Here is a 25,950-nt window from a genome sequence, read left to right on the forward strand (position 1 = left end):
ATTTTTATCATTCTCTAATAGGATTTATCCTTGTTTTTCCAAACGTGATACCTAGCAAATTTTATATCATTACCATTTAAATTAACTCTTTTGAAAAGCCACAAGAAATAATAATTAGTGGAAATAATAGGCATTTGTTCATATAGTCCCCAGATGCCAATCCTGATTCAAGTGAAAACTGTTGTGTGATTTTAACATTAATATTTAATTACAGGTAACTGATTCTGTTCCTACTTAACCCTTTAGTGCTATCTAATTTGTTTTTTTACTGGTATTTCATGTATTCTCCTAGACAGGTTTTACCCACCTTATTTAACTTCATGTAGGTTAGTAAACTATGCTTTCCTCTGCCAACCTGAAATTAATCATTGATTTCTTTATGTCACAGAAAAGAGACACAATGTCATCACTGTAATGACATACCCTTAGTAGTTCTTGATTTTTCTCTTCTAGCTGTGTTTCCATTTGTCTCAATCGTTCTTCAATGTTTCCGTGTCTTTCTTCAGCCTGCCATTTTAAATAATAGTAGTAATTAAAATTTAAGAATGCAACAGAAGAAAAATATTAGCAAACAAGCATATCATGCTGTATGAGACTGCTATTTTTTTTCACACACTGCAAGATGTTCAAAATATATTACTGCCAAGGCTGGCAAAACACAGTGGATGAATTCATGCATCAAATGAGCAATTTATTTTCTCACCCCATAACATCTTGCTATGATGATTGAAGCAACGGGAAGTCTTGACAAAAGAGATACCTTTTACATTATGCATCTCAGAAAAAAAACTCTATTATCTTCCCCACATTCATTTTAATGTGTGAAGATTTTTTTAAAAAAAAACAACAACAAGCAGTAGCAAGCAGAAATAAGGACTTAAGTCCTTTGTGTAAATTCTACCTTCCTAGACTGGGAAGTATATTCGAACAGATTAACATCTTTAGTTGCAGAATTCCGAGAAGGCAAACAGTCAAGCTACAAAAATAAGGAATAGAATGGTAGCAAGAAAAAAAGGAAATGAAGTGACATCAAGAATTTACTTTTAAATATTGGGTACAAAATTGCTGGAGTACTTAATTTATCCTAAGAACTGGAAAAAGAGTTTCTAAGACAGTATTCAAATCAGGCACAAAGGGTATTTCAATATCTTCAAAGCAATTAAAAACAATGAACTGCTATACAAAGGATTAGAAAGCAAGATAAACAGAGAGACTAGATTAGACAATTTGAATTACCTGGTTAAAAATGAAATGCGAGAAACCCCAAATGATCAAGAACCAACTGTTTCTTCTAAATATATATCATAACACTCAGCCTACCTTAGTAAGTGCAGCTACTCTCTGAGCCAATTCAGCCTCTACTTCTGGCAGAGTTTCAGCTTTTCTCAGAGTTTGCTGCAATTTTTGTTCAGCCAGTTCCAATCGTTCTTGTAACTGCCTATTCTTATCTTCACTCTAGAAGCAAAAATAAAGTTGCTTATAGCAACAGCTGCAGACATTATTCTGTGTGATATTTCAATAGTTTGTCCATTAGCAAAAACAACCTTGTTAGCAAATTGACATGTGAGATCATACAGAACAGTTCCTGTGTAATCACTGAAATTATATACAACACAGTATTCAAAAGCAGATTTATATATGACCATTACAAAAAGTACATTAGTACATAAAAATAAACATAAAATTATGTTTAAAAACTTTCTTTTGTCTGCCCTAATTGAATATTGGGATTCAGTTTTATTGGGTAAAACTGAACTTTTGCAAAAGTGCTATGGATGCCACTGCAAAATATTTAAATTCCTGTTCATGAAAGTGCTATTATGGAAAGCATAAAGGTAACAAAACATCGTTGTACTAAATGCACGTTTAGGCAAAAAGACACATAAAAACCTGAGTAAAAGGGAAATCGTAAATAAAAATATCACAGAGATTTCATAATAAAAAGACAAACACTAATTGAATGCACTCACTCCATGTAAATCCTAACCTTTGTAATTATCTTCTGTTATCCAGCCCTGATTTTGCTCCCCATGAGGGTGCTTTATTTCCTTCATCCCAAAACCATCCAAACTTGTGACAGCAACTAATGGTAAGCAACCACCTTATTTTTTTTCGTCTTTCAAGCTTAAAAGGCCTACTAATTCCATCCTGAAAACACCAAGAATAGCCATTCCGTGAAGATCTCCTCAGAACTACCAAAGAAGCATTTTTGTTGAAGGAAAAATATAAAAAACGGAAAGCATGAAACCTTCTTATAACTACAAAACCTGAGACAATCCTCAATTTTCTAGGTTTTCAGATTTAAACTTTTCCCTTTCCTTTCCACAGGGGATTTCATTTATAATTTAAATTTTCAAAAAAAAGGGCAACAAATTTGCATAAATTTTATCCAAGTCAAATTAGCTTGAATTATTAGGTACATCCCCCTCCTGATCCAGAACTTTTAGTATTAATTTATGAAAACCTCAAAGTGTTTTTTAAATAATAAGTTTACCTGTCGATGCAATGAATCTTTGTTAGCAATTTCATTTTCAAGTTTATCATTAAGATCATGCACAGATGTAGCTTCACGTTGTGCAGCGAGGTAGCGTTTTTCAAGAGTTGTAATTCTTTCTTCCATATCTTCTTTCTGAGCCATTGCCTAAATTAACATTGTCAGAAAATTACAGAAATATATTCTCCCTCTATTATGTGTTTAACAGGTTGTCTTTAAAAAAATAATAGCTTTTATTATAGAAACCCAAAGGAATGATCCAAAGAACCATATGGGGTACAATTTGTAACAACTGCAGCTTTCTTTAATGTTACATATCTTAAAGATATTGCAAACTGCTGATTATACTCAAAACATTCACCATTAAAAGTGCAAACATTCCAAATATATATTTAATTTTGATATTTGAGGAAAAATTTGAAAATAATTACATTTGGAAATAGAAATAAGCTATTTAAAGAAAACCTCCAGAAATTCCATCAGAGGGGGGAACTCTTTTAGCCCCAAAATTTTATTTTAAACATTGCATATATACCAAGTACCTACATTCTTATTCTTCTTAGAGGAAGCATAATAGAACATCTTTTTTTAAGGATCCATCAATAATTAACATTACCGAGCTGGCCAATTTTAGAAGACATAATAAGATCAATAGATCTGAATATGCTGAATTAACATTGTTCTGTGTGATCATCATACTGATTCACATAGCATGGAAATCAAGAACAATTGAGTTTTTAATAAAAACAACTATAAAAGCAGTTGTTGTTCTCAGGTTGAGAACTTATTGATATAGTTGATGGAAATATCCTAAACCTAGTGTTTACATCAGACTATAAGATGCTTTAACTCATGGGGAAAACAAGTACACAGAATAGTGAATACAATTAATTAATTTAAATCATATTAAAAAGTCTTATTCTTACCTCTCGTACATCTCTTTGCAATTTCGTGTTCATTTCTTCAGATTTGATTAGATCTTTTCTAGCAGTATCAAGATCTTCTTCCAGTTCTGCTACTCTGTTAGAAAGGGCAGTAATTCTCTCTTTCATTTGCGACTGTTCTTTAGTTTGCTTTTCTATGGTATCTTGAAGTTCTATTACTTTAGCAAGATCTTCATCATGATTCAAAGAGCCATTGGAAGATCTCTATTCAGAAGAAGAAAAACCCACTGTTAATTTTAAAAAACTTTTAACACCATGAAAGCATAAATATGTGCAATATATTTTTTCATACTGAACCAGAGGTCCCCAACCTTTCCAGCTTGGTGGCCCGGTGTGAGGGGGATGGGGGATAGTTCCGTGCGAGTGACAGAGCTCCATCTTACCACTTACAGCTCCACTCTCACGAGTGGCAGGTGCTTGTGCAGTTCCACTCACACAAGTGGAGCTGCACACACACACACGCACACGCACACACACTTGCATGTGCAGCTCTGTTCATGCAAGCGACAGTCACTTATGAAGCTCCATTTGCGTGTGTGGAGCTGTGTGCCCAAGTGCTGCCACTCACATGATCGGAGTTGCATGCGCTAGTGCCCATTGCTCGCACAAGTGGAGCTGCATGCACATGCATGCTCACAGGCCACTCGCTTAGCCCAGTTCTGAACTGTTCACTACCTGAGCCACAGCCCAGGGATTGGGGACCCCTGTACTAAACCAATGATTCAAGTGAGAACAAAAGAATTCTTATTACTTTTCAGGATGTTTTTTTCCCACTGGTCCTCACTCAAAAATTCAAGAACCAACCCAAAACATTTTTTTGCCTGAAAATGATATTTCTCTTATTACTTGAACATCCCCTATCAAAGAATGGTATTGTATATGGATCAAATGATCAAGAAAATAACACATTAGCTTACTTAAGTTACTTAACAAATTACTTAACAAATAGCTTACTTGCTCTTTTTTTCATTGGAAAAGTTTGGAAAAATAAGTTAGACTGTTCCATCATAAACAGATTTTATCGTCTCAAAAAATTGAGTAAAAAGGCTAATGAAAAGATGCTTTTAACATACCTTCCCATTAGTGCTAGGTATGTTCTCCTGATCATGATTAATATCGGGCATTCCATCAGCTTGTGTTCTTTTTTGATTGTTTTGTTCTTTCAAAATCATTAACTGAAATAAAAATAAAATACTATATTAATTGATATGCTGTATTTCAAATAGAAAAAGGACCGTTTAACCAATATTAATTATTTGCAGTGATAATATTCACAAAATATATTCATGAATGGATAACAATGACAGACATATTAATGACCTTGATTTTGAAGAATTATGATCAATTCCTATAATCTATTCAGAAGATATTTATCAAGTAACAAGCCTGCCTTTAAAATATAATACAAAAAAAAACGAACAATAAATCAGCAATTGTCATATATTTAATTAGTAAACAAGATTGGTCAATTGATTAACATAAGCGAAAACATTTCAAGTATCTGCTAATGAAAACTCATTCCTTGATGAAAAAAGATTCCATGAAAACTTAATATCTACACAATTATAAACCTGGACAGGTGATTTTTAGAATTCTGAAAAAGTTCAAGAAAGCGGTAGTGGAAGCTTGCACATTTTTTAAGCTGGACAAAATAATTAGTAGTTCATAAACTGCAAACAGGAAAGTATCAGGGCATGCCTTTCCAGTCTGGTCATCTAAAAAAACCTGCTGAAAGTATCCTCTTTTTGCAAGCTACATGAACAAACAAAAAAGCCCAACCTGTGGAATATCCTCCCGACATAAGTACATGTAGTTCCAACTGCATTATAATTGCAATGTTAATTCCATAAACAAGTTAAATCTATTTTATTTCACTGTGACTTTGCTCACCTGACTGAGGTACATCTACTTTGGAATTTGATTTTCCAGCAAGGTATTAATTTTTCCCATGAAATCTCTCTCATACACCTCTCAAAGACCCCCAGTTTTGGTCCTACCTATTTCATACTACATTATAACACTAGCCAAATTTCTCAAGGCCAAAGAAATTGCCCTGGTTACAATTAAGCTTTCCCTTCCCTTGATAGGTCTTATGCAAACCTGACAGCTTTTTTTTTGTAGTTTACTGGAAATAACTTACCTCTTTGTGTGTAGTACCTAGTTCTTCCTCCAACAAGCTACATCGTTCAAGTGCTACTCGTAATCTTTCTCTTACCTAGGAGATTAAAGTTAAGATATAAACACCAAACAATTCTGCTAGCATTAGATGCTGAAATGTTCAGTAACTATCAAGAATAAACTTATATCAGTAATGTTGGTGAGCAGGGATAAATCTTAAAAACAACACAAATTATCGACACATTTCTTGTGAATGGAACCATCAAGTGATTAAGCAAACCTAATAATAACCCATTATGCATTTTCTATTACTTTTGATGGCAATATGTTTCTGCAGCAGAAAGCCCCAATGGGCTAGATTATATGGTATCTTTTTAGACTAGTCATATGGCCCATAATTATGAAAATGATTGTGAGGTATTATGAAAGCTGTAATCCATCCATGGAAGTACTGGACACCTCCCCTCAAACTTTATAACTTAGATGAATTATTTGTCAGAGCCGAAATTTCAATTAATGCCAAATACTGCTATATTAGTTGTGATTTATGTCATATACCAGAACTGAGGCAACATTAATAATAATCTTTGCCTGAATAAAAATAGAAGGGCAATATTTATTTTTGCTTCATTTTATGATTTAGGCCAACTTTAGGCCACCCATTTTGAATTTTGGTCTGTTGATATACAAACAAAACGAATTACATAAGCAATAGATGTTTAGTCTATATTTCCATTTTAACAAAAACAATACCAGAATGCTCTTAAATGAAAGAACTAATTTTTACACTAACAAAATAAAAGTTACTGTATGTTTTTAATATACATATTCGGAGTTACTGTACACTGCTTAAAGTTTTCTTGGAGCTAGGCAGTCTTAATGAATCCTATAAAATAAATAAATAAAAACATTTCATGAAGAGGAAACATCAGTAATCATTTACCTTTTCATCAAGGGCTTTGTGATGTTCAAATAGAGACTTTAGTGCTTTGAGAACTTCAACTTCACTAGAAACACCAGCTGGAGATTGAGCTTGTCTTTTTACTACGGTCATTCTTAAAGACCTTTCATGCCGGGAGACAAGGCATTCCAAATGTTCTAGTAGTAACTGAAAAGCAAATGCAATTACATGAGAAAAAAGCAGTATATATTGAATTGAAGAAAATAATGTTCAAACATATTTCACTATCAATGAGACACAATTATCACTTTGTTTTTGCAAAGCTATTTTCTCTGTAAAGCTATGCAAGTTATATCCATTTATTATATATTATCATTTTGAAGCTGAACATAACTTACAGAAAAAATGCACTTTCATAATATACAAAGCAATCTATTCATTATTCAAAACTATGAAAATCTAAGCTTTCAGTTTTTCTTCTATTTTTAAAAAAGCAAGTATCATCCTAGTCCAGTCCTTAAGTCTTATTGATGTCTAAAGACCAAAAAAAAGTGCACAAAAATTGCTCATCTAACCCTGAATCTCAGCAATGCAAAGAAAAAAAATGTTTATGTTTATCTTCTTAACTGATGTAATGGAGAACATGATAATGTTGAATGTTTCTGATTTAGTTGCTGAAGTTATCCAGATAATTCATGATTTATGACTGGTCCCTTAGCAACTGTTCGAAGTTCTGACAGACGACAAGCATGGCATTTATGAAATGGTTTTGAAGTTCTGATGTCCACACAATATATGATCACATTTTGAGTTCTCAGCAACTGCCCTGTATTTATGATCATTTGCAGCACCCAGCATCTGTGATTTACAATGTTTTTGCCAGAAACCAATGGTTATTGCCGATTTCTGGCAAAAACCACTCCATAGCAAACAAGGGATTTGTTTAACAATCATGACATTCACTTAATGACTGCAGCGTCTGCTTAATGACTGCGGCATTTGCTTAAAGACCACCAAAAAAATAATAAAATTGGGTCTGGTCATGTGGTGACCCACTTTATGACCATCACAACTTATGACCGAAATTGTGGGTGCTCTCATGGATGTAAGTCAAGGGCTACCTGTAAGTTACCTTAAAACTAGGAAGGAAAATCATATTAAAATATGCAATAACAATATAAGTATAATAATATAAACATTATTTGGTTTTATATACTTAGAGATGTCAATATCATCTACATAATTTTTTAATACTCTACAGAGCATATAAATACAGCAGACATTTCTCCATGTCAGAAGCTTTACATGTTACAAAAGAACTTTGTTGCATCACTTTAAAGTGAGTGATATTTGGGGAGGAGGAATTTAAAGGTTAAATTACTACAAAACTAACTTACACAAATGCATTGAAACTTTATTAGGGAAGCCTATAATCATGCACACTTCTACATTCTCATTGTTTTAATCTGAAGTAGCTTGTTCACTTACATTCTTTTTAAAAATGGGCCACTTCAAAAAAAGAAAAGAGTGCCTTTTAAATATTTGTTATAAAATCTGACTATATATGTACCATCTTGAACACTTTTCTTTCAAAAATATATCTCTAACTCTAATTCCTTTAGATAAGTAGAAATTGTTCTGAAAAGATTTATCACCAAACTTTGTGCTTGACAGATTTCAGGTTTCACAAGAGTGCATGTAAATCATGGATTGCTAATCTCTGCTTTGAATGATTTTGCATTCATTAAATAGTGATACACCCAATGAAATGTAAATTCATGACAGCCAGTTGAGTTTACCTTTCTCATATATGTATTGTGTAATAAAAGCTTGGATTAATAGGTTAGGATAATGACTGCAAGGATCAACTTTGAGTCTCTTAAAAAAAAACTCAGTTAAAAAATCGCTGAGACTATATATTAATAATCTGCAGTTAGAAAGTCAAGAGTTTTGGTGTATGAAAATCATATTTAATAACAAGGGAACAAATTATCCTACAGAAATATTATGTAAGATAAAATACACAGTCTTGATACATGAAATGTTTTTCATACTAGGCGGAAATTGCCAAAATTAAGGCAGGTAAAGAAAACTAATAATTTTATTCACTTATGGAAAAAAACTGCCTGTAAGGTTTCATTTCAAGAAAAATTCCTAGCACAAAATACAAACAAATGATACCAGAAGATGAACTGACTCTTGTATTGTTTCTTTCTGCTTTCAGTTCTGCAATTTCCTCTTCCCTTTCAAGGAGTTGCTCTCTGCATATGTTAAGCTCTTTAGTAAGTGCTGCAAACTCCTGAAAAATATAAGCAAATAATTATAAACATTTACTGCAATGTGCAGTATATACAGCAATATAATATAGATAACTTTAACTGAAGTTATACTAAAATAAAATACTATTCAGGGTATCTTAATATCACTTCTAGCAGTCATGATTATTCTTTATAGAGCAGTACTCAACACTAGTCATTCTATTTCATCCAAGCCTTCTATTTCTAAAGTTCGGATGAAAATCACTAGGGAATCCCCAAGTTCAAAGTAAGTAATGGTAGACACTTCTGATAAATGTCAAGAAAACAGCATAGTTCTGTTTATGTTATTATCTGGAGACCATCTCAACTCAAGGGCATGTTTATGTTTTTAAAGAATAAAAAATAGTAATGCTAATATTAATATTATTCTAAGTATGTAAATTTAATTCTATTATATGATGTTGGATCATTCTGGCATACACAAATATAACAACTTTGAATATTATTACATCTTCGAACAGAATTCCTTGTGCTATCTACTGTACAAGACTCAGCTTGTTTTCTGTTTTAAAACAGAGTATGATTTCTGGACAAAGAAATTGTGCCAGAAATTACAGAGTTAGTAAATAGTTAAAAATTACACATCTTCTCACAAAAATTGAGGAAGAAACAGGAACTGGATGTCAATGAGAAAACTTTTCCCATAAAAAAAATCAGTGATTGGACCAAACTCATCCAATGAACGGTTGTAGCCAAGATAAAATAAATTTGATGATGAATGAACCCAGGCAGAACAATCAATTTGTGGAATAATTAGCAAAATTAAGCTTGATATTGCTTATAGGAGATTCTCCCCAAAATTTTACATGCTTCAAAAGTTTGCATTAAGGATTTTGTGTTCCATTTTCTTTACCTTTTGGCTCTAGTGTCTAGCTTCAAGGTCTCATTATAAAAAACAAAATCAAATCAAAGTAATCTCCTTTTTCCCATTAGAAAAATATCTTCCAAATAATTCAAAACCATAATTCCAAATGCCAGCCTCCTTAATCTGCTACTAACTTTCCAAAATCCACATATCATTTTGTAGCACCATTTTGCTACATAGTCCAAACAATCATGTTTTAAAAACTATTTAAATCAAATTTACTCCATCATCTTTTAAGGAAGTGGAAACTCACCCGATGAACATAGTAAAATCGTGCCAGTTTGAAGGATCTTAAATCTCTTCAAGATACAAAAAAAGAATCAAAGATTTGATTAAAATATAAGACATGGTTGAACTTAATTTAATGTAAGGGTTGCTTTGGAAACATGAGCTTGATGTAAACCTGTCTCCAGTCACTCCACATATAAGCTGACTGTAAAGGCAGTTTCTGAAGTCTACTCACAAGGAGCAACTATCTGGAGTCAGATGAATGATCTCAATGAATTCTCCTTTGTTACAGAGAATTACACCAGCTTGGATCCAGTATCCAGTCACAATTCCCCTTACAAAAGCTGTCTTGCTAGCCTGCAAAAGATCAGTTCACCATAAAGCTCAAACAAACTACCTGATCCAAATATTATCCCAATACAAAAGCTTGAAAACTATACTACTTCTACATGAATGAGCTTAAATAAACTTCCCACCATCTTGTGACGCCATATTGGAGACAGTAATCTGTCTGAGAGTACTACTTAGATTTACACTAGATGTAACAGTCTACAACTTGCAGATGCTTTACATATTTTTCTTCAATTAAACTTCTGGCTTTACCCTTAGAGACAAAAATAAACACATCTCTTAAACTATTACCAGAACATAGGAATACAGAACATAGGAATAACTGTCTATATATATATCCATGTTTGAGGATTTAGAAAGGGGTAGCAAATAATGCTATTAATCAGAATATTAAATATAGTTTGGATAATTCCAGAAAATATTATATGTTCAAACAATCTTTCTCACATTTTACCAGTTCCTCTTATGTTCTTTACTTTATGGACCATCTGGAGTCAGGTGAATTGAGCAAACTAAATCAATTAATAAGCTGTCAGGACTCAGGTTAAATCCAACAATAATTTATACAGTAACAATTATTTCCATTTTAGTTATTTTCAAGATAGTCAATCCCATCTCCCAATTCCAGAAAATCTAATATTGAAGTTTCTGACACATCTTAAGCACCATAGGCCTGAGATATTTTTGCTGAACATTCTTACTTTCCTCTTAGTACATTGGGCCCAAGTGAAACTAATGTAAGATCATTGTTCTACGCCTCTCCCTGAATGTCCAGAAATTGCCTATTACATTTCCCCTTTCTTCAATATGGACAAGTTAGACTTCATTAGTTTGGTTATGATATAATGAATATGTGCCCATGCACACACAAACATCACACGGCACTGCTTGGTTTGTTTCATGACCTGAGTAAAGCAGGAGATAGTGAGGATCAAGAGGCTCACTCTTATCCTTCCACTTAAGATTAAATGTAAATTTTTCTTCCTTATGCCATGTAATTTTTCATACCTAAGTATTATCCACAGTGTGCAGTTGGAAAAAATATATAGCGAAAACGTTTCATGGGTGAAAAGTCATTTTTTTACTATTTCCCTGTCAGTCCTTCCAAACACCCGAGAATTTTATTTTCATGAATTATGTCAGGAGAAGTCCCCACAATCAAAATTTAAAAATATTGCTGGGAAAATAAAATAGATTACACTTCCATGTTCACCTCTTTCTAGGAATAAAGAACAGGTGATTAAAAACCCATTTAGCTCCTTTCTGTCTGCTGCTCCCTCCAGAAATTGAAGCTCTAATCCTTATTTAGGAATGAAATACACTAATCTACTTATACAATGTGTGGGAAAGCCAAGGGAGCCTATTTTAATACAGTTTAGAATACAAATATAATAAAGTTCATTATTATTTTAAATGTTTTATGCAATGATTAAAAATTCTGAACAAACAGATTAGATTGCTCTGGACAGCAGTTGATATTTTTATAATCTTGTGAATATTATACCTATTTATGATGATTTTGCTCTCATCATATTTGTATCTTTAAAATACTTGACTATTTGACTAATAGGGGTAAAAATAACCAGCTGATCAACAGAAGGATACATGTATCTTTTGACAGTCATGGGTAACTTTTAGAAATCCAACTACTGCCATTTTAAATTAAGGGAAAGCTTACCACAAATATTCTTTTTTCCCTTTTTAAACCAAGGATTGGAGAATCAAACTTGCTATTGTACTATTTAACTTCATAATGAACTTATTGCTTTTATGAATTTTGTCCCCATATGCAATAATGTCTAAAAGAAGTATATGGCAATAGCTTACATTTTCAGCAACTACAATTACTCAACTTTTTTTTCTAATGCATCTCTCCTATGCTAATTTACCTAAAAAAAAAATTTAGCAGAATTTTATATGAAAGTTATTGTGCATTTAAAGTTGGCAATGGTAGTTTAATATTCTGTTATCCTTTTTTAAGGCATTTATCTGCAGTATTTGAGGAGGAAAGGAAAAGCATTTCTCTAAATCACCTCTTTTTAAATGCATAATGCAAAGGAGAAAATAATGTTTTAAAATAATTGAATAATCCAGTAATTCTAGTTTAACAAGTTTGTAACATGAGAAAAAGAATTTTTTCCAATAAATCTTAAAAGCATTAATTGCTTCTTATATCACTTTTAGATATTGTATTCTGATAAAATTAAAATTCTCATTTTTGCTAACATCTGACATTAAAAGATAAATGATATTGAAAATTAATGAAAATATTGCTGAACAATGATAACTATCAGAATCTTAGAGTAAGAACTAAATTCTTATTTTGACAAATGATATGCATACTAATGAACATTATTATATTGTCACTTTGGAACTGATTTTGCATGGATAAAAAGATAAAATTATTTTTGTGATGTTTAACTGATGGCACTGTTTACCATTCTTCCGTTTTACTATTCTTACATATCCTAATTAAAATAAAGAACATAAAAGAATAAAAGTCTACAAGAGTTATTTCTTGAGTAAAAAGAACAGAATGCTATTTAAAATCTATTTCTAATTTGGCTTTTTAGCAGTAGCAGAATCAAGAAATACATTTCACAACAAAAATCAAAAGGTTATAGAGTAAAGCAACTAAGCTCTTTTCTGCTTACTTGGGTCATCATATTGGAATGCAAGCAGACAGAACTGTTAGACTTGACTTAAGAGGCTTTAAGAATTTACTGAAGTGTAGAGGATATAAAATGTGTTGAGAAGAGCTTTCTATTGCCTACATCATCAGAACATGTGTAAGTAGAAATAAAGAAAACTAAACATTTAAGTGTTTTATGCCATCAATACAAAATGAGCATTAATTTTAAACATTAATATTTAAAATGATTTGATTTTTGTCTCTTTAGCAACTAAAATTCACAGCAAAATCCAGAATATTAAACCCAACAGCCTGGAAAACAAATCAGTTGCTAAAAATGTTTATACTATATTTTTAATTTTGCCTGTTTTTACTACACTCTGCTTTCAGTATTATACAACATAATATATTGTAAAGCAGAACAACTAATTGGACAAAATTACTGCCTATTTTATGTTAACATGAAGGAATTTTGAGAATACAATTTCACTATTTTAATGTTCTTCCTTACAGAATGCATTCCACTTTTCACAAACTAAATAGCTATAATTCACCATGTAATTTCAATTATAACTTTTCATAACTTATTCAGTATTTGCATACACTTCCCATTGTGTAATCCCCCCCAAAGATCAATTAAATGATGCAATGTAAAGGCCACAATTTCAAATACTACAAATCCAAATGCTAGTTTACTATTTCTAAAATGTTTAATATTAAAAATTTAAGAGATATATCTACCAATAGAACAACTGCATCTTCTTCCCTAGCCATCTCCTGAACTGTGCTCTACACATCTGGAAGAACCCTCCAGAGCAAATAATAGTGGTTTAAAAAGGCTGATTTGTGGTGATTACAATAAGAGAATATTCTGTGCAACAGTATAGAAGTAGCTTACCATTGCTTCATTCCTGGATATTTTCAGATGTCTTAGTCTAATATACAACCCTGTTATCCTTTGCTGGTCCTCTAGTCAAGGAGCAAATAAATTCAGACCAGCTTAACTTCTATAGGCAGACAAGATTAGCAGGTGATGCCAGAAGTATGCACAATTAAGATGAAGGAGTGAGGAGAACCAAATAAATCCTGCTGCATATGTAAAAGGATTCAAATTTTATAAAAGAATAAGTACATTGTATCTTCAAATGTTTTAAATTTCAATTTCTATCAGCCCTAGGTAGCATGCAAATGAAGTATATAAGTTATAGGTAGTCCTCATTTAGCAACCACACTTGGAACCAGCAGCTGTATCATTAACTGAAGTGGCCACTAAGTGGGAAAACACTTATGACCACAACTATGTTTTCCCTTTCCCCCCACTTTGGAAAACTAACTGGGGGACTGGGATAGCAGGCATGTAAGTAACAAAATGAATTAATTTCACACCTTCCAGTTTTGTTTGCCTCCTAATGACTCCCCCACCCTTTGGAATGCATCCTCTCTTGTTATAATTAGCAAGAAAGGAATTAATGTTTGTATTTACATTGGAGAGGAAGGAATTACGACAGTAAGTCAGCACACAATGGGGAATCCACATCGAAAGAAATGTTGTGGTGCTAGCTGTCACAAGCATACTACACAAACAGCTTGGTCTATTCCACATTGTGTGCCCACTTATTCTCTTGTAATCCCTTCCCATCCAATCTCTCTATTATTCAAAGAGGAAAAAAGAAAAAAAAAAGCCCAAAAGGTCAGACAAAGAATATGTGTACTGACTGTAATGGCAATCACCGTGACTGAGGAATGATGTGAAGGTTGTAAATGAGGGCATTGGTCATTAAGTTATTTTTCAGCCCCATCATAACTCAACAGTTGCTGAATGAGGCAATTGCTAAGCAAAGACAACCTGTATGATGTAAAACATATGAATGACACTATATCACAGTTAAATTATTATGTACCCAAAGCACATTAGAATACATCAAACTATGTATCAGACATATAATGAAAAAATATCTGATTCTACAACCACAACTTTCTATTAGGCAAAATAGGATTTTATTTCTATGAAACTATATTCCAGATTTCATCATGCAAATATTAAATTTTCCTACATTTGAAGCAGAAATTATTTTTACCATGTGCCGAGATTTAATAACTGCAGGTAGTCCAAGAATCACACCACACAAAATCTATTTAAGACTGCATATTTCTACACGGATTTTTAAAAAATCAATCGATCGATACGAAGGTCAGAATATGACACATTTTTTAAAAGATTTGTACTGAATTCAAAATGTTAACAAGTTGGAGTTTTAAGTGTTATAATTATTCAGAAACTAACAAATGTCCTGCCTATTTTATTGAATTTTAAATATTCAATTCATAATTCTAAAAAACACATAAACCTCTAATTTAAGAATTTCAGGACGGCATCAAAGTATCTTCATAAATTTTATTTCCACCTATCAATAAAAATAACTTGATTGCTTAAAACTTAAATATCTGAGTATTCTACTTGTATATCAATTCTCTACCCATCAATCACCGCCCTGAGTCCTTCAGGAGTAGGGCGGTATATAAATTCAATAAACTAACTAAACTAACTAATTATGCAAGTTTCTGAGGAAATTATCTTGTTTCATATTTGAATAAGCATTCTATCACAATCTTGACTGGAGGAGTCTTTAGTATTCAGACTACTAAATTATCTGCTTAATTTTTCATTTCTATTTTTATAATTAGGTAAAATGAAAAATATAAATAAAATATAAAAATTGTAAATACATTGTATAATGATATGAATTGAAGATAAATTGAATTTTTTAAAAGATGACTTTTCCTGTACTTTTTTCTTTTTCTTTTTTTTCTGCAAACAATAAAATAAAGGCAAACAGTAGAAACTATAAAAATGAGACAACTCCCAGCAACCAGATTGAGATAAATCAGCATAAAATGCTTAGGGAAACTGACAGATTTTGACATGGTGCCAAAAAGCATCAGAAATCTCTATACTTTGAGAAGGGTGTTCTACAATCAGGGCACAATAATTAACTGGTTTTATACACCATTAATCTTATAAAAGAGTAAAAGACACCAAACCAACCAAACCACAAGAACAACATTTCAATGATGAAGATGCTGAAAGCATTCCATAGCAAGGGCACTCAAGCTAAAAATGCCACAGCTAAGTAACTGCCTCCAAAACTCTTCAGCTGTATCACAAATTAGACATATTCCAAAGATCTTAAAGGCTGAGCAAAGTAATACACGAAAACTATCTAATCAATCTCCCATAATAACCAATGTTATATAGCCATATCTGATAAAACTGGTTCCTGCAAAAGTAACTACAACTTGCATTAACTGGTGCTCTCGAATAATCTTTCGTGCAGTCTTATGTACAGTAAATTACAGTAGCAAAGGATCAGGTGATAGGTATAGACCTATAGACTACAGGTATGCAAAGGTTCTCCTGGCCAGCACTACCATAGTCCTGGATTCATTGGACTCTAAATAGGGGTTTCCAACCCATGGGCCATGGCCACTAATGGGCTGTGGCCTATTTGGAACCAGGCCATGTGAGCAGTAAGCAGTGTGTATTTCATTCCTAAATAAGGATTAGAGCTTCAATTTCTGGAGGGAGCAGCAGACAGAAAGGAGCTAAACGGGTTTTTAATCACTTGTTTCTGTATTCCTAGAAAGAGGTGAACATGGAATTGTAATCTATTTTATTTTCCTAGCAATAAAATATCTTTAAATTTTGATTGTGGGGACTTCTCCCCACATGTGACATAATTCATGAAAATAAAATTCTCAGGTGTTTGGAAGGACTGACGGAAATAGTAAAAACTGATCTTTCACACATCCATGAAATGTTTTCTCTATATAATTTTTCCAACTGCACACTGTGGATAATACTTAGGTATGAAAAATTACATGGCATAAGGAAGAAAAATTTACATTTAATCTTAAGTGGAAGGATAAGAGTCAGCCTCTTGATCCTCACTATCTCCTGCTTTACTCAGGTCATGAAACAAACCAAGCAGTGCCATGTGGGTGTTTGTGTGTGCATGGGCACATATTCATTATATCATAACCAAACTAATGAAGTCTAACGTCCATATTGAAGAAAGGGGAAATGTAATAGGCAATTTCTGGCCATTCAGGGAGAGGCGTTGTAGAACAATGATCTTACATTAGTTTCACTTGGGTCCAATGTACTAAGAGGAAAGTAAGAATGTTCAGCAAAAATATCTCTATCCTATGGTGCTTAAGATGTGTCAGAAACTTCAATATTAGATTTTCTGGAATTGGGAGATGGGACTGACTATCTTGAAAATAACTAAAATGGAAATAATTGTTACTGTATAAATCATTGTTGGATTTAACCTGACAGCTTATTAATTGATTTAGTTTGCTCAATTCACCTGACTCCAGATGGTCCATAAAGTAAATGTAGCACATTGTATTAGGTCTAGACACAAAGCTTCTACAACATGAATCAATATACAGTACTTTCCACAGAAAGATCCCAAGAAGAGATTCTATGGTATAGGAAAAATGGCACTTGCAGAAGCATTCTGTCAAATACTTGGCTCCTAAATCATTACAGGATTTTAAAGGTAGACACTAAATAGTGCCCAGAGGCAAATAAGCAGATAGAACAGTTTGTTCAGAAATCATGTAATAATTGATAGTATGCTTCTCCTTGGCTGTTTAAATTACAATTATCGTTATAGCATTCTGAGTTAGTAAAGATTATTGGTTGTTTTCAAGGGAAGCCCCACATATAACACATTACACTAATCAAATGAAGAAATTAACAGAACAGAAAATACTATGACCAAGCTGTCTCCAGTTGTACGCTCACAAACAAACAAGCCCTCCTATCCATTTAGACCACAAGTCTCAATAGCACCATTGAGTAAAATAGCTCCTCCAATCAGTCTTAAAAACATGTCTATTGGTATTTTTGTGTTGTAAAATTTAATGTTAATAGCAGAAATTAAATTGCAATATGATTTCTAAAGTTTGTTTTGTTTTGCATTTTCTATTAGATGACTGTCACAAAGGAATAGACGTAGTCTAATAAAGCAAGCCAAATAGATATCATGAATATTCAGTAAATTACTAGATTAAGTTTCTGCTCTGCTTAAAATTGCAACAGTATCCTCCATTTCCAAGACCATCTTTCCCAGTAAAGATACTCATTGTATCTTTTTTAACTCCAATATACAATGTAGGTAAACTGTGAATTTGGTTCATTAAATTCTGATCTCAACTAGGTGTCAGTGTTCCAGAAAAAAATCCTAGGTTTGTAGTAGGTTTGAAAAAACTATAGTTTGGTGGCTACATGCCACAGACTAAATCAAAATTTAACAAGCCATATTATGGCTTAACATTTTAAGCTACCATGAAAGCCTTACAAATCTTTTTTATAGCCAAATCTCATATAATTCAATTTATTTGGATATGGATTAAAACATGAACTCGGTAATTAGAGCAAATGTACCACAGTACTTGAATCAGATTTATACCATAAGAAATTACAGGCAAAAGCAATATGTAACAATTATAACAATATGTAATTTTCTTCTGAAAAACAGGTGATTTTTAAGGGGTCATATGTATCAAGGCAGCCATTCTGAAAGAATCTATTGCCTACTTTCAAATGTGTGTCTAAGCACAAAAAGTTACCTATACCTTTAAAAAGCATCAGACCATCAACCCTGCGGTCTGTATTTCTTATTCTCTTAAAGTTAATATTTAATTTCATAATATAATTGGATTTAGTTACCAATATATTTCTCCATTATGCTTTTAGGCATTCAAAAGCTTTAGCTACCTTTTAAGCAAATGCTGCAAATTTAATCTAGATTATCAAATATTGTCCCTTAAACAGTTTCTGACTACATTTACTCAGTCCACTCCGCCCTTTGCTTTGTTGTAGCTATGTATCTACCTTGCCTTCAATATTCTTTTGACATAGCAAGATTAAATGCATTCTTTCTTCAAAGTCTTCTAAGTCTAACTCCAAAATAAAATGACTCAAGTCTATATTCATCTCTTAATTTCAATTTTCACAAGACAGTTTTTAACTGGATGTGTTTCAAATACAAATTAAATACAATGCCAAAGATACTTAACTAGGTCTGCATTCAAAATAAGCTATTATTAAAAGTGTTTCTCTAAATGTATGTGGCTCTACACCTTAAATTCTCAAAAATATAAATATTATTAGCCAAATATATGAATTTACTTCAAAAACATATTGTTTCAAAATAAAGTTATATCTATCTTATTAGGCAAAAGCTATGTTTCAAGCCTTTCATTTCTACGACTGTGACAGTATTTTATTAATTTTAAAATTAAGTTTATTAATTTTTAACTACACCTAATCTAAATCCATCCTTTAAGATATTTTACATGTTTTTCTCAGCAGTAATTTCATTATGAAGTATGTATTTTCTTACAAAACAAAATCCAGAAAGAATGAAGGGTAAACAAATTCATTTTCCTAGCAGTTGGCATTAAAACAAAACAAAGGAATATAAACATGCTCTTTGGAAGGGGGGTGGGTGGAACCCTAAGTACAAGATATCCTAAATCTATTTATCTAAGGTCTGAACTTCATCTAGTACTAATCTCAGAAGAAATACTTTTGTCTGCAAATTTCCTCCAAAACCACCAAGGAACACAAAGGTTATGTTTAGATCTTAGTATTTTTTTATTGAACATTACTACACAGAGTCAAAAAACAAAACCCAGGCACCAATTTTAAATTAATTTTTTTAAAAAAATCTTGGGGTGACTTCTGGTGAGCATTCGTAGTGAACTAGAAATCCCTGAAGGAGCTGGGACAGAATTGCAACATATATCAGTGGCTTGACAGCAAAACTCTCTCCAGAAAAAGCAGAGATCACAACCACTTGTTCTCCAGACAGCTGTTTCTCATGAACAAACTGCAGAAACTGATGTTTTTGTGGTCAACTTGTAAGTTGAGGGGCTGGGAGCAGAGGATTTCAAGCAGCTCACAGCCATAATGCAGCCTATATGGATCTAAGGTTTGCCAAGCCTCATTTCTTAATCACTTTTGGAAATTGCTTTAACTGCTTTCAAGTATTAGGAATCTTTGCAGTGACAGGTTTTAGAGCACTGGGTGAGTTTCCTTCAATTTTTAGCAAACGCTTTAAATGCAAGGATCTCATTTTTTTCCCTTTTGGAATAAACAGCAAATGGATGATTAGAATGTTGATTTTGGAAAGTTACAAAAGGATTAAGGTCCAGATAGGATTTAAAATAAGATTTTGAAAATAATTATAAAAATTCTTCCTGTGAGAAAATGGTGTTGTTTTGAATTCTTTAAAAAGAAGAAGAAAGGACTTTGAAAGTTGACTACCAGAGAGAACTACAAGAAACTGAAGATTACAATTAAAGAAGAAAAACACTTTCACTAATGCAATAGAATAGAGCAAAATACATTAAGTGGATACATTTAAGATATTTCTGAAGAATGGATCCAAAATTTAATTTTAATAGTGTCTGTCATTATAGACAGACTATGTTTAAAAAATGTTACAGCTGAAGAACAAGTTTTACCAGACAAGACATTCCTGATTTGAAAATGAATTTAAAAATGAGAGCTAGAAGAATGATATGGAAAAAGATGCTACACTGGATATACAAATAAAACCGGTTGATGCCTTAATTAATTAAAAGAGGTATACAAAAAACAAATCAAAAGAGTGATCTGGATAATTTTCTTAAATTGGTTATACAAAGGTAACTTGCTAAAGTCTTAAAGTACATCAAGTTCTAGGACAGTCTTAGAAGAGATTAAAAATCAACTGTGAAAAGAAAGGAATATAATTTTTTTCTTAAATTTAAATGTCACCCATATCACTGTTGAAGCAACTCTGGGCAGCTTACAGAATGATAAAAAAAATAATTTAAAAACATTTAAATTAACAAGTTGGTTTATTTGATCAAGGTTAAAACCGATTCACAGTTATCTATGGACCCTTAATGGACTTAACTAGAACTAAACAATTAAGCTTTAAAGATTTATTTATAGATGAGATAAAATATGGGGGAAAAAGATCAGCTATTGTATTTTAAGAGAAGGTGATGAATTACTAAAATTGTTTATACTTATTATGAAGGGAAAAATCATTTGTTTATATATTTCTTTTATTATATTCTTTTCTTCCCACTTTTCTGCACTTTCTATTTTTTTTAGTTTGTATTAGTTTTTATTGTAATGTTTAATACAATTACAAAAAAAACATTAAAAAAACCCTGAAATCTTTACAACATGTCACATAAGGGACTTCCAATCATTCACATTTTATCTAATGTAGTGAAACAGAGAAAAAAGTAAGTTACAATTTATTTAATGATTTCCAGTAATTATCAATAGGAAGCATGGAGATTTCAACTTTGTAAATAATATTCAAATATTATGCATGTATAAATATACATATATACCTACAAACATATACCGTTTACACACAAATAAAGTTGTTGTGCAGATGAGTGCTTACAAATATGCTCATCTGCACAACAATTTTATAATTTATTTGTTCAATTCCTATGGCCACCTATCTTAGTCAATGACTCTGGGTAGCTTACAATATAATATTTCATATATATATTATACAGTGGAATCAAACTACAGCTATTACAAATCTATATAAAGGATCTTATTCATATGATCCTTGATTTTCCTATCTTTTAATATTCCACAATATATTTATAACCACAACCAAAATATTGGGGAAGTGTTATATTGCTAGAAAATTATGGTTATGTTGTGCTGCTATTATTACCATGGAGAAAACATGAAATTCTATACTAGTTTTTAAAAAGCTACAGTTCTTGTCAAACATTGGCTTAATATTAGGTTCTCTGTAAGAAAGCCCACCAGTAAAACATGATCATTAGATATCTTTATTACATCTTCCTGCATGGCAAGTAATATTTTCTCTTCACTACAGTATTGTCCAACAAATGTTTCACTTTAATAACTCTTATGATTTAATTGCCTACAACTTCAGAATAAAAAAATCTAGAATTTTTAAATTGTATGGGTAATGAATGAGAATAAAGCAACCTTTCAAACTCTGTCACTCATATTAAATATTTTGCTTCATCATTCCTAGAAATCCCATTAAAAAAAGAACTAATCTCTCTAGAACACTTATTTTTCTAAGTGTTTATTATTTCCTGCCAATAATTGTTAGGGAAAAGAATTTAAACTTAAAATATTGATTTTAACATTTTTAAATTTAAAAAAGTTTTCATTTAAATAAATACCTGAGGAAGTGCAGTATTAAGCTGTCGTTGTAGAGAATCCCTCTCATGACCAACTTCATGTAGTTTACCCTGGGTCAATGCAAGTGTCTCTTGAGTTTCTCGCAATGTGTCCAAGAGGCGATCACGCTCTTCCAACATGGATACCATTAATTGCTCAAAATGGGAATCAGCATCCGACTGAAGGGGAGAACCTGAACCACGGTTTCCACTTCCCCCTGAAGGAATCTCTGCCTCACTGATGGTCGGCATCACTTCACACATCATCTTGAAATTAATGTTAAGATTAATTATGAAACCATAAAAATACCAATTCAAATTGATTAGCAAAACTAAGATGCTACAATGTTATCTAGCTACGAGCATCCAATTATACTTATTTGAATTTGTCACAATTTTATTACAAATTTACAGTACCAGACATGTGTGTGCAAAATATAACTTGATAAAACTTCCCTATAGTTGTCCATGGTAAAGTTCACTTGACATGGATAATTGTTTAAAATTCTAACTTACCTTAGTAGGTGCTAAAGAAAAGTATAGGGGGTAGACCTTTATCTGATTCCAGCATGTTTATGGGTAAGTACAGACATTCTAATTGCATTAATAATTGCTAGTACAGAAAATGCATCAGTAGCATTATTGCAGATAGATTAATTTGAATAAAATTCATTCAGCAAAAGGCATAACAAGAATAAAGCAAACTTGCTTATTCATGTGACTATTAATCAACCATCATAGTCCACTGGAACAAAATGGGGTATTTAAAAGATTCTTCTAATTGCTTTAATTAATTTTTAAACTTTTACTACCTACTTCCATTTCTCTGAGCTTGGGGGGGGGGGAGAGAGCTTGAATTAAGATGTATGGGAATTTAAACTCTTTGGTACAGCATTAGAAAAAGCCTTAATAAGTTTCCTGAAGTGAGTCATTAAAAAAGGGAAACAGCTCCTCTTTATTAAAGGCCACCAAATTTGTTTCAAAGTTTTTTACCCTTTACAGTTTGTAATTATTGAGCTAAACGTAAACAATTTTTCTCCATTCCAATTTGAGTTGTCATATTTTAAAAGCTATATAATAAAACGAGAATGAGTTTAATCATTTAAAACTAAACAATGTAACCAGCACTGACCTAACATGTTCAGAATGGACTCCTTTGTTATTTTATTCTAGTAATCCGTCACACCTCACAATCATAAAGTGTTTACTGTGCAAGCTTCAAGTGATCCACTTACCTTGTTTGATAAAAGAGGTTTGTCAAGAGAGATCAATTTTTCCCAACGATATCAGCTTTTTTCAGCAAGTTTGCATAACGATTTCCAAAAGCATTTGAAATGGTAGAGCAGCCATCCACCCCGACTACAATGTTCATTCATTAAATAATCCCCACCTTGGGTAGTCACACAAGGCAATAAGTAATCTTCCTAACAAAAGATAAACCAACAGGAGGATCAATTAATCTACTTTTCCGCAGTAAGCAAAAGGTTAAATCAACGTATGTTATACTAAGCTCCCTTATTCGAAGCCTGGTCCACAAGTCTTCTTTTTCCCCCAAAGGTGAGAAGTTATGTGGGGAAGAAAAGAAAAAAAAAAGACCGAATGCTTTCTCAAGGTCTTTGGGCCGGCAAATTGTGCATGATGTAGAAATCTTACTTTAGGTCACAAAGGCATTTACTTCAACAACAACAACAACAACAAAAGAAGTAGCTGAAGCTGTTATAGTTCTGACGGAGGCAGTCCTCTCTTCCGCCTCTTAAGTTTCCGTGTCTTCTCCCGTGCATTTATAATTCCTCTTTTTTGGGGGGTGGGCGTGGGGGGGATGTTGCTGCGAAAGGAAAGCTTCAAAAGCAGAGCCAAGATCCAAAGACCGTCCTTGGGATGTGGGTGCCAACCATTATCCTTCCGTTCTTCCACGGGGAGGCAGGAGCTCTCCGCGCCGCCACCTTCACGAGGCAGGAAGAGTTAAACGGAGCACCAGAAAAGCGGAGAAAAAGTTGCGAGGACCGGGGTGAAGAGCCCCGAGGGAACCTTTTCGGAGTTTCGCCCCTCACACACACACACGCACCCCTCACCGGGAAGCCGCGCCAAGACTTTCCTGGGTCGAGGGCTGCTTTTTCGGAGGCCTCAGGGGATCCACCGCGCCAGAGAGGAGTTTTGCGCTCCGCTTCTCGCTCTCAACTTCGGCCTTCTCTGCCCAGGTAGCTCCGCCTCCTGACTCCACATCCCCATCCGAGGTAGCTAAATTCGGAGATGCTCCCAAAAGGCTCTCCCGAGTCCCCAACGACGGGCGGCGGCGGCGGAGGCGGCGGCGACGGCGAATCGGGCCCGGGAGAGCGCTTGCAGGGAAGGCTTGAGAAGCTCCAGGAGGCGATGGGGGTGCCTGTTTCCAGCCGGGCCCTCGGCCGCCGCTCGGAGTTTGGCCGCCGCCTCCCGTGGTTCCCGACAGGCTTTGCGGCTTCAACATACAACGGCGTGGACCACAATGCAGCGCGGCGGGGCCTTCGTCTCGCCCTGGAAGGCGAAGGGGACGTTACTTTCCCCCCCCATCCCTCAGCGAAGTCAGACTATATATATTTTTAGGGGGGGGGGGCGACCGTTGGTTTTAGGGCACCGGCGGCAGGCTCGTGTCTCCTCCTGAGAGCTGGAAGACGAAGCTGGCCGCGGTCTCTCTCTCTCTCTCTCTCTGAGGGACAAGAGAAAAGAATAGCCCCGTGTGTGGGCATAGCTGGGAAGTAGGTCCGTCAAACACGGAGGTCCTTCTCCTAAATAAACAACACGTGTGCAGTACTAATTGAAAGGCCACGTTCCCCCTTCCTCCTCTCCCCGCTCCACGTCTTCAACGGTCCCAAGGGAGTCCTTACCGAGAGCTGCCCCAGGAGGCTTGACTCTTGGCTTCTTGCCAGTTTTTTTCTCACCATCCAGAGCTGCTGAAGTTTCCTGGATGAGAAGTCTTCAAAGAAAAAAAAAAAAAACCAGAAAGTCCAGTTGCCTCTTTTTTTAAAAAAAAAGCACCGTTGCCAATAATAAGGGGAATAGCTTAGACTTAGAATAACTTTATTGTCACTTTGAATGTACGCTAATCGGCATACATTAAAATTAAATTTCGTTGCACGCAGCTCTCAAAAGGTTCGCCCTCTCCAATATACGCTACATATGCATGACAAAATAAATATAAAATTATACATATATATTATATTACATATATGACACATATGTCCACATATATGACATAGAGAAACAAAAAGTTTAGCTCTCATGTATCCATTGTACATGGCGAGAAAAATGAATCTTTCGAGTTTACCAGACGGATGGCATAGGGAACAAACAGCTGTTACAGAATCTGGTGGTCCTGCTAGAAATACTTTGAAACCTCTATCCATGGGGAGCGCAAATGAAGGGGGTGGGGAAAGAAACTTGGAAGCCTCTGCGAGGAGAACTGCACTTTTTGAGAACATGAGTTTAGCAATTTGGAGAAAGGCAAGGAGGAGAGACTACTCGACCGGTTAATGTGTTACAGAGTGAGAAAGGTTTGGCTGCTCCGGTTACTTAACAAATAGTTACAGTTAAATCGGGAGCCTTAGAAAGTCACCTTTGGATGAATTTGTTCACCTTGGTGAATGCACAGATAATGTAGTTTGCTAATCAAGTGTCAAAGAAGAATTCCAAAAAGGACTGACAATTCATATGTATCTCTCTGTAGAAAAATGCTTCTTTGTGAGAAGCAAATTGGACCTATTTTTGAGTAAATGTAGCTAGCTTTCAACTAATAGTTTTATTACTCATAAAAATAGCATCCCCCCCCCTTAACTTTTGCCCTTTGGGAAAATAAACTTTTATTGAGTTC

The 25,950-nt window shown here is 33.7% G+C and overlaps 1 protein-coding gene across 11 annotated transcripts in view; it reads right to left on the minus strand.

The window, feature by feature from the left end:
• Nucleotides 1–25,060, minus strand: part of PPFIA1 (PPFI scaffold protein A1) — a 50,725-nt gene extending 25,665 nt beyond the window's left edge. For all 11 annotated transcript variants that reach the window (XM_087877502.1, XM_034417314.2, XM_087877487.1 and 8 more), the window contains exons 1-10: nt 23,342–25,060; nt 22,110–22,373; nt 8,655–8,756; nt 6,500–6,664; nt 5,579–5,653; nt 4,512–4,613; nt 3,421–3,642; nt 2,495–2,641; nt 1,321–1,455; nt 424–507 (exon numbers count right to left, since the gene is read on the minus strand). In XM_087877502.1, the coding sequence (XP_087733628.1) occupies nt 424–507; nt 1,321–1,455; nt 2,495–2,641; nt 3,421–3,642; nt 4,512–4,613; nt 5,579–5,653; nt 6,500–6,664; nt 8,655–8,756; nt 22,110–22,373 (1,296 nt within the window). In that variant the 5' untranslated portion in view covers nt 23,342–25,060. The remainder of the gene's footprint in view (nt 1–423; nt 508–1,320; nt 1,456–2,494; nt 2,642–3,420; nt 3,643–4,511; nt 4,614–5,578; nt 5,654–6,499; nt 6,665–8,654; nt 8,757–22,109; nt 22,374–23,341) is intronic.
• Between the last annotated feature and the right edge of the window lie 890 nt (nt 25,061–25,950).

Source organism: Pantherophis guttatus, chromosome 1, assembly GCF_059756535.1.
Source record: "Pantherophis guttatus breed Tessera chromosome 1, ASM5975653v1, whole genome shotgun sequence".
In the NCBI taxonomy this organism is placed as follows: domain Eukaryota; kingdom Metazoa; phylum Chordata; class Lepidosauria; order Squamata; family Colubridae; genus Pantherophis; species Pantherophis guttatus.